This window comes from Ascidia mentula, chromosome 7 (genome assembly GCF_947561715.1).
Source record: "Ascidia mentula chromosome 7, kaAscMent1.1, whole genome shotgun sequence".
In the NCBI taxonomy this organism is placed as follows: Eukaryota; Metazoa; Chordata; class Ascidiacea; order Phlebobranchia; family Ascidiidae; genus Ascidia; species Ascidia mentula.
Window position 1 is genome coordinate 10674685 of NC_138572.1, and position 10374 is coordinate 10685058.

At 37.4% G+C, this 10374-nt stretch overlaps 1 protein-coding gene across 1 annotated transcript; it reads left to right on the forward strand.

Moving 5' to 3' along the window:
* The first annotated feature begins 2272 nt into the window (after positions 1-2272).
* LOC145909557 (uncharacterized) lies at positions 2273-8409 on the forward strand. Its single transcript, XM_082996938.1, has 7 exons — positions 2273-2326; positions 2444-2522; positions 5724-7052; positions 7671-7772; positions 7878-8017; positions 8163-8220; positions 8396-8409. Exons 1-7 carry the CDS (start codon positions 2273-2275, stop codon positions 8407-8409), a joined length of 1776 nt encoding a protein of 591 aa, XP_082853064.1.
* Positions 8410-10374: the final 1965 nt, after the last annotated feature.

Consider the following 10374-nt stretch of genomic DNA (forward strand, 5'->3'; position numbering starts at 1 on the left):
GAATTGCAGTGAGAGTGTGCCAAAGCAACATATGCTGCCAGCCAACGAATTTCCCCATAAAAAAGTTCAAAATGTAAATAATACATTCCAGAGCTGGACAAACTGAATTAAAGGCATACAACAGTCAAAGTCCGAATTGGTGTGGAATTCCCAGAATCTTCTGCCCTGATTTATTTTATCAGTATATTGCCTATCTCGTATTACACTGCGCGTTTTCCTCTATTATTATGGTAGTTTTGCAAGGAGTTTGCACCTTTGATATCGTTTAGTGCACTTTAATCACACAATTGACAAAAACCGCAACCTTCATTTTTATAGAAGCTGCCTGCGTGGGCATTTTCCTCCACACAAAATTTAAACTATTGTTTGGTCCAAATTAGCCGAATCAGGCTTGCAAGGGTGAAAACAATAGTTTAAATTGTAAGCGGTCAATCGGGTTCATGGAGTTGTACTTGACGTAAATGTCGTGCTACGGATAATAATGGCTGGAACAGCTAATCAGTTATGTCAGTACTGCGATTACAACCGTTTCTGGTTCTTATTCTGTAAAAAAAAGTTTGTCCGTTAAATACGAAGGGATGTGGAGGGATGTTTTGAATTGTACCACTGCGACCTAAGTTCAGTCCAACACCATGCTGGCTGCAGGTCCCATTACTGATTGTCGCAAATATATTGAGACCAAAAACACGAGATCTGGACTAATCTGTGAGACCAAAATGTGAAGTTAAACCGAAAACCATAATCCGTTTAAGCGTCGCAAATATATTGGGAAATGTCAAATAGGAAACAAGAAACAAGGAATAATTGCTGCGATTAAGCAACAAAGGAGACTTAGAAGAAGTAGCGCAAACGAGATAACTAGCAATGGCTTTAGAAAGACGGGTGTAATTTAGAAAGAGTAGAAAGCAGTTTCAAAAACCATGTTTAAACAAACTATTAAATGGTTTCAAATCATGACAAGTCGAATTCTCTACAAGGAAATGTAGCAAAATTTATTTTAACTATATATTTAGCCTACGTGCTGCTTGCCAGTGTTGGAACAGCGTAAACATGAATTGAAAACGTATTTCAAAAAGTTAAATGCAAGTTCTCCTGTATTGTTACTGCATAATGCGTTATAAACACGCGTACTTTGTAAGTTTGTAACTTTATTAGGGCTATTTATAGCATTTAGCTGCGGGAATATAGAAATGATGTGACGGACCGAGATTGGGCCCAATAGCAGGTGTTTTTCAGCATTCGGCAGCATATTGGATGCAGCTATTCGGACTCGGCCGAATGCGAATATTTTCTGTCTTGAAACATCCCTCTGTAAATCTGTAAAGTAACGGGACTTAAAATGAAACATAGGCCTTTTATATGCTTGTTACCAATTGAAACAACATGCAGGCTCGCGGAGGTCATAAAATTCTTACAGCGTGATAATGTTTAAATCTGAGTGAATATTTAATTCCCCCAGTGCATGCTAATAAACACCACCTAGTACCCTTATTTTCTCACAAGACAGTACTGAACACGTCACGTGATCTACTATTTAAACCCGGGCTTCCAAAGTAAGGCCGAATTTTATGCATCGAAAAAAGATTTCATACAATACGCCCTTCCTGAAAGATTTTCAGTCATTTCAGACCACGGACTGACCGACAATTTATAGACAATTAGCCTATAGGACTTTTAGCCTTACTTGAGGTTCACGCAAGCGCTAACGAACATTGTCAGTGCATTGTCAAAAAACTAATTACTACAGTTCCATCGATACGATTTTAGCTCCCGCTTATCGCCCAATAAATAATTGACAGAAGATTGGTAACATATATTCAGAGGTATTAATAGCCACGCAAACACATGGCATTTTGAGCTTCATAAAGCATTATTCCCGGTTAAAACCATAAAAGCAACAAACATGCGAGAACGAATGCCACGTATTGGCTGATTGTGTTTTATGCACTTGTGCAAGCAGAATACAATCTAAAAGCAAATACGTTGTGGTTTCACAAGTTAATTATTTTCCACCATTCGGCACAAAGCGAATGAATGTTGGCAAGGGAGGAGTGCAGTGTTGATGAACTTTTAGATACAATTTAAACTTGGCATTTTACAGAGTATACACTTACAATTCGAATGTTACTGTTTAGTGGCGATCAGAATTGTGGAAATTGCAGAGTTTGACATTGAGACACATTTATAGATACAACATGAATAATATTATTTTGTAATTAGAAGTTAGATTTTGAGTTCTAATTTCACCCCAGTGTATTTGTCAATGTAAAAAATGTCACAAGAACACGTTGAAGAAATCAGAAATACAAGTATTGAAAACGTCGAGGTATGTTATAAAAAATATACTCACCTTCTAAGGCCTGCACATGATGTCTGGAAATAATTCTACGATTTTATTCCTTTTTGTTTTCGTAACTGTTTAAACAATTTTACTTGTTTATAGAACCTTAGTACTGGAGACCACTTTCACTACCACTATCATGAAAACGGCAAAAAAACACAAGAGAATAATGAACAAGAAGGTATAGTATACATTTTTTGACAATGATTTTATAAAGTCATGTGTTTTTTGTTATTTAATGTCTACAGCTAGTTGGCTACATCCCCGACAGCAGGTTTTTACATTATTTGCGCGATAATCACCACAGACACCCAAAGTAGTCTACATAAGGTCCTATTAAAATGTGCTCGTGCAACTATGTGGGGCTATGTGCTGCTATGTGCAACAATGTGGATTTATGTGCAACTATGTGGAGCTATGTGCAACTATTTTAAGCTATGTGTCGCTATGTGCAACTATGTACAACTATCTGAAGCTATGTGCAACTATGTGAAGCTATGTACAACTATCTGAAGCTATGTGCCATTATGTGAAGCTATGTACAACTATCTGAAGCTATGTGTCGCTATGTGGACCTGCAGGGACCGGGTTTGCAGAGAGAACACACTCCGTGTATCTGACTCCTAAGGCTATTAAAAACATCTGTCAAGAACTGCCTTTACAAACTTTTAATTGGCGCACAAACAAACCACAAGACATACCTCAGTTCAATACACATAAGCACTCAATGCAGTTTTCTCCCCACGATGTTTCCTAGTGTGCGCGTAACTTGGCCTTATCGCTCTGTGTCTTAGTTTTAGTTCTCGTACTCTTTGCTTCCCTCTAGCTTCCCTTTTGTGGCTTACGGCCATCGATATATACACGGTTATTGAGATTACAGAAAACAATAAATTCGAGAGGATTATTAAAAATGTCGATGTGAAATTAAAACCCAAAGCCGATTTGCACATATGTCAAAGATTAACCTGTATGTTGGATAGAAACGAAGCGATTGACCCAAAAAATAAATAAATGCAATACACAAAGAATAACATAAAGTTCTGCTGCAGACCTATGTGCCGCTATGTGTAACTACGTGTCGCTATGTCTAACTATGTCCATTTAAAAAAACAGTGAGACTTACATGTGGCTTTCGTCAGTAAAGAAAGGTGGAAATTACATAGGCTTCAAACAGCTTGGGGATAGTAAATTCAAGTATGGCACAATAATGTTGATCTTACAATGTGCGAATATTTATCTGGCCTTTGATGTAAGGTTTGTTGGCAGTTGCGAAAATGTTCGCCTTCTATTGTTTAATAATTAACTTAATATGGTCGCGGTTGGGACGTCACGAACATTTATATTTGGCCACATACCTGGCTGTTGGATTTGAAGGCCTACTGGGATTTAAATCTGAGTAATTTTGTTTAACAAAATTTCTACAAATTTGAATTATGAATAATTCGCTATATAACAGCACTAAATCCCATCGAATTTTCTGCTCCCTGTATACTTAGCCCCTCATTTTTGGCAATCTGTACATAAATGACATAACAGCTAAATGTAGTTGCCTACACTTACGCAACTCGATTGTGTCGACTGGGGTCCGAAGGACTGTAATCGTCCTAAACATCGATCATTGGTGGCATTAAGCCCACACAATGCACAATGATTTCATATAGAGACGATTGACGAATTATCTGGTTGACAATGACTGTGTTTGTGCGCCTTAGAGTCACGTCGATATCACTTTGTCATTAACAAATTGCCATACGTCTACTGGACTTTACCAAGATGCCCTGTGTCAACTTGACTGGAAAGTTGGATTTATTCCTCCTTCTTGCTCAGCTATAAATCTACAATAAAGCTTCTTGTTTTATCGCTTTCATGTTCGTTTAACCGACATATGTGTTGGCTTCCCAGCAGAATATAGGTTTGCATACGTGCGTCTCCCATTCAGAAAGTCCCGGTCAATGGCTGCGGGTTTATACTTTTTGAAATTTCTCGTCACATAAAATCAGATATTGTAGGCCTACCTGTTCGTAGACTTCTGTCATATTGTGTGCGTGGTAGTCACGATACCAAAGCAATATAAAGCTCTTGAATATGTATCTTGGGCCTTTCTATAGATGGCTGCTTGAAGTAAACAGTTAATTATATAACGATGGCGTCTTTCTGGCCAAGAAGGGTCTGCATGATTTCCGGAATTAGCGTCGTCGATAAAGATGCATATTGCTGCACATAGCTTTACATGGTTTCACATAGCTCCACATAGTTGCACATAGCGACACATACTTGCACGTATCAGCACAAAGTCGCACGAACACATTTTAGAGGCACCTCCCCATCGAATAATGTAGGGGAGACCGGGGATTGGACGGTTTTTGGAAAATTGCTCATAATTTTTTAAATTATGAACTACATTCTTAAATTTTATTTTGTTGTAACTAGTAAAGCATTGCTAAAAAAAACAAAAGGTTTTTCGTTCGTTTTAGCTCACTAAAAATGCTCATTCAGCCCATTTATTTTTCAAATGTCCGAAGTCAACCCGGTACCGGGGTAACATCGGACGTGACTGGGGATATCTCGGACAGCAAGTTTTAACAGACGTTTTTTTGTTTATTTGACAAATAACTGAAATTAAACTTGGCACAAAATCAGCATTGGGGCATTAGCGCATAAGATATCATTCCAGCTTTCAGGAATCGGGGCGTGACCACTTATCGTTTCGACCCTTCCACACGTTCATGTTTTAGGTAACTCGTGTACTTTTAACGGTAGCACGGATATCATAGATTTTCTGGTCAACAAACGATTTTTTATCTTTGGGGCTTTTTCTTCCTGCCAAAATTCGATCATTTCATCCAGCCTCTGTTTATTCTTTTCTATGATCTGATAATTTTTCCCACAACTCAAAAAGTGTTGTCTTCTCGCGATTTCTTGCCATGGTGTCCAAAATATCCCCGACTACGTGACGACATAGAAATTATTAAAATATGGCCGTATTTTTTAAGGTTACAAAAAATCATTATTGTCCCATCGAAGAATGCATATTTGAATATGAAATTAACCAAAACTTACTGCATTTTTATTAACTGTGACTGATATATAGCCTTGCACATACAAATTGAAAAACTTGGTTTCACTGATAAATTGACTTTTTCGATTATAATTTTTTAAGCAGACATGATTTAATTCCAAAGTTCCTGTTAACGTTTGATGGAGACATAAAGCTTTTGTAAAAGTGTCTTAACAATACCTAATTATGACGTAAAATATCTGGTCCGAGGTATCCCCGGTCTCCCCTATGCTTTCTTTGCTTTCTTTGCTTTCATCGCACACATCATCTATTTTTTTGTAACTTCCACTTAATAAACATGAACGGCCAAAACTTTGCTTGCAGAAAACACTTTAAAAGCTGCTGTTGATTGCATCATGAAATGCCAACTAAAAAAACTTGAAGCCGGAGTGCAGCTTCATGGTTTTAAAACAGATGCCACTGAAATACCTGAAGTTCATCCGCAACTGGTAATATCAGATATATACAAGGGGAAAAATCTACGCCAAGAAACAGAATTTAAACCTTCATCAAAACGAAATAAACGCGAGAATTTGGATACCACGCAAATAGTTAGTTTTGATGGATTGTTGACCACAATCATTGAAAACGGGTTTTGTGCTTTGGTCGGTGCTCCAGGTTGCGGAAAGTCCACTTTATCAAAGCGTATTACCAAATCACTAATTCTCAACAAACAGCACTTTGCAATACGCATCAAGTTTATGGATTTAAATTATGAGTCAAACACAAAGCTCACTCTTCAACAGCTTTTGCTTGATTTTCAGTTTATTGATATTGACAAAGATGTTCACTGTAACGCATTTAAATGGATAGTTCAAAACCAACACAAATGTGTTATAGTGTTGGATGGTTTCGATCAAGCAACCTGGGCAATGCAAAAAGTAACACCAGTTGATGCATCCTATGAAACTCCCTTGTCAGTTCAGCAGATTTTCGCAAACCTTTGCAGCAAAAAGTTTTTGAGCAAATCTTCGCTAGTTGTCACTTCCAGGCCAAATCCAGTGGTTTCATTGAGTTTCGAGCTGCGACCAAATATTGCAGTGTGGGTTTATGACCTTACTACTGAAAATATGATGACGTTGTTTAACGTGTTTGCTGGTCTCAAAGCAGCTGAGTTGTGGGAAACATTAAACCGCAGTCTTCCCGAATTAATTGACCTTTGTAAAAATCCTCTTCTTCTCCAGTTCATTGTCTACGCTGGTTTACATGGCAACGTCGAGGAAGTTAACACAATAACCAAAGTTTTGTTAATCATTTCGCGTCAACTTAAGTACTCCGATCTTTCAAAGAGTCATGAATTTGATGATCTCGTTGAACCACTTGGGAGAATGGCTTACAAAATGATGGTGGATAAAGCCGTAACCTTTAAGTCTGCTGATCTGACAAGGGAAGGTCTTGAGGATGCAAATGTGCAAGATTTTGTGATTAAGGTTCCGGATTCTTGTCTTTCAAACAGAAGATTGTTTGAAGGAAGTATGTTGTTGTACTTCTCGCACCAGCTGATGCAGGAGATATTTGCATCATGCTATATGGCTATGTACATGCCAATTGGGGAATTTGAAAGTGTGGTTTTAGACGTGGTCACACAAGGTCATTGGCTAATGATAAGAAGATTTTTGTGTGGTTTGCTCCTTGGAGACAGTTTGCAAACTGGTGAGTTATATTTCTAGGGCTATGATCAAGAAAATCGTTTTTCTAAAAACCGCGAGTTGCAAATAATATTGGGATTTATTGGGACCATACAACGCCCTTTTGTTGAGTTTACTGGAGGACAGAAAACGACCTAATTACGTACAAGGACCTTTTTAATTGGACATTTTGGCGTGATAGTGATTTTGTCTTTTTTTTCATTTTCATTTTGCATCTTTTCGCCAATAATGAGTAAAAAGCAACGGAAAACCTGACGCCTAACGTTTCAATAATCTGTAAAAACATAAAACGAAAACATAACACCTACGTCACCAACAGCAAGTTGGTGACACAGCTAGTTCAAACATAAGACAATTGTGATAAATAGTTTGTGTCGCATTATTGTTGGTGCAGTATTTCAAATAGGAGTAGTGTAGCTTTTTGTTTTTGATAAAAATAATTGACCACATTTTTTTGCAGGTCGCTATTCCATTTGAAAGAACTTATTTAACTAATTCTCTGATTTCGATTTTTCTTGGGCAATCAGAATATTTTCAGAATAACTCACGATAGTACAAATGTACAACCAGTATATTGCTATTTTACCTTGTTTTCTGTTTTAAATGGTGTCTTGTATTCTAGTTAAAACTTCACCAGAAAAAACGGAAGTTTTTTTCAACGCCATGGTTCAGTTCATGACTGACACGTCGGACGAAATTTTCGGAAATGCATTGTTGGGTGATTGTAAACTGTTACTTTTACCTGCCTTCTTCTGCCTGAAAAAAAATCTAACTAACTTTTTGCCAAGCTTGTAAGGCTAAGTCAGATAAAAGATATTTTAAATTTCAGACCTTATCATTGATTTGCAAGAGTGTTCAGAAGAGAAGAAAGCTTCACTTGCAAATTTCCTTCCGAGTACTTTCGACCTTAATTTAACGCCACTGTCAACAACTGCTGCCCATGCATTATCGACCATTTTCGCAACCCAGGTTTATCCTTGCAGCTTTCTGCCTGTAGTTTAAACATGGACTCATTGGAAAGGATTTGCAATGGAGTCCGTAACACTGAGGCAAGTAATGTGAATTTGTATACTACCAATAGTGTGTTTTTGACGAAATTAGTCCTGTTTTTAAGGTTTTCGTTTTACCAGAAAAGCAAAATGTATCGAAAGCGCGTAAAGTTACAATTGAAAGTGGGTATGTGGTGAAAATATGCATAATAATGCAAAAAACACAAGAAACGTTTGGCAACAGTATAGCGATGTGCCCTCAAAGAGTGCTACGCACTAGCTTAGCATATCATCTGCTGGTTCAAAAGATCTATAAAAAGAGTTTTACTTGTTGCTTAAATTCAGATTTTATTTTTAGTTGGCTTGGATTGATTTAAGTCTAAATCGCATAGGCGACGTTGGTGCAAATATTATTTCGAAATGTTTACATGATGTCTATTGGTGGTCCCTTCAAGGCTGTGGATTTTCTGCACGAGGAATTGAAGTTTTAAGTAGAGAATTGGAAAATACTGAAACAATAGTAAGCAGTGACTTATTAATCGCTATGAATTTGTTATTCTGTTTGTTTAATTGGGTTCTACTTCAGATGTGTTTAATTTTTCCATTACGCAGCTTTATATGCTTGATTTGAGTTACAACGAAATTGGCGATGAGGGACTAAAAATTATTCCAAGATTCTTGCAGACGGCAAAAAGAATAATTCTGCATGATTGTGGAGCTTCGCCAGTCGGAATAGTCGAATTGAGTGAAAATCTTGAAATTCTAGGCATCCCTGTAAGAAAAACTTATAAAGTGTGATTAAAATCCATCACACATCCTGGTTGACTTTTTGCTATATTTTCAGCGTTCATTCGTATTTGGTTTGTGGGGTGACGATGAAAGCTTTTAGGAAGGTTTATCGTCAAATTCATCTTCTTCAAGCTCGTCTGATGAAGATTCAAATCCGACTGAAAGTTCTTCTAACTCATCGGAGGATCTTCCTGACTCTAACAAAGAATCTGATGATGCCCCAGATGCAACTCCTCCTTCACCAACAGAGTCCTCTGACACACCCAAAGTAACCTACCTTTAAACCTGCCCATAGTGGCATTTTACAACACATATATTTTTACCGATCAGGGCGGCCTTCAACGTGTATATGTCTTTGTTAGCTCTTTTTTCTTGTAATCAATGTTGTTACGATTGGAGCTTGCCGGTGTTTGATACCACGCGATGGTCATGTATTGTACAAACCATTTTTTTATTAGTTTTTCTTGCACTAAAGCAATTGGTAAAGTCATGCTTACGTAAAAATTCGCTGTGTTCTTATATCTATTTTTTCTTACTTCTTGTTTTAACCAAGATATCTGCACTTTTCAATCCCTGTATGCTATTCTTGCGATTTCGTGTTGCTCCGAATAAATATCACCACATATAGTCAGAAAAAGCAACACAACCGGCAAATTCATGTTTTTAGTAACACATGTATTCCAATACCCCCAACGGTTACAGCAGAAAAACATTAAGGATGTATTTTAATGAACAATTACCGATACCAACATTTTCCGATGAAACGGTTTTGGAAAGGTGTCAGATCAATCCCACGTTCGCCATGATTTCTGTATTACCGCCCACTTATTTTTCGTCTACCGTATTTTACGGACCATAAAGCGCACCCGATTATAAGGCGCACTGTCAATAAATTGCTTTGATTAGTTTTTTGCTCATACATAAGGCGCATTTTAAGGAGTATGGGTTACCGTATAAAGCTCATTAAACAAAAACTTGTTACGTAATAATTGTAAGCAAGTCACAATAGTACAATGAGCAAAAGAAAAAATTAGCCTAGTGAATATCACAGTTGCTAGTTGCTTTTACCGTAGTTTATTGTGTAAGACAGTGGTTTATTTATATAATAATAGTTTCGGTACTGGTTTTGAGTGTAGGCAATAAAGCACTACTTGATCCATACATTAGGCGCACCGGCTTATAAGGCGCACGATCAATTTATGAGGAAAAAAAGGATTTAAATTGCGCCTTATGGTCCGTTTTCGTGTCTTTGCAAGTCCGGCTTGGCCGATATTAGTCGAACAGTCGTTGACTTTTTCGTCATCGCTATGGTTTGTAAAGTTGTATTCGACTGTGTTTTATTAACAAAAATAGTGCCAAAGTATGACATCAACTGACAGTGTAGCAAGACATTGCGATTAGTTTAACGTATGAAGAGTGTAAGGTTGGCAAATGATGGAAGCCGTCTGTAACGCTTTATACTCACAAGTAAACAAGACCACCCTGTCCCAGTATCTGTTTTACTATTACACAACTAAATAAGACATAATAGGCCGAAACAGCGGTCAT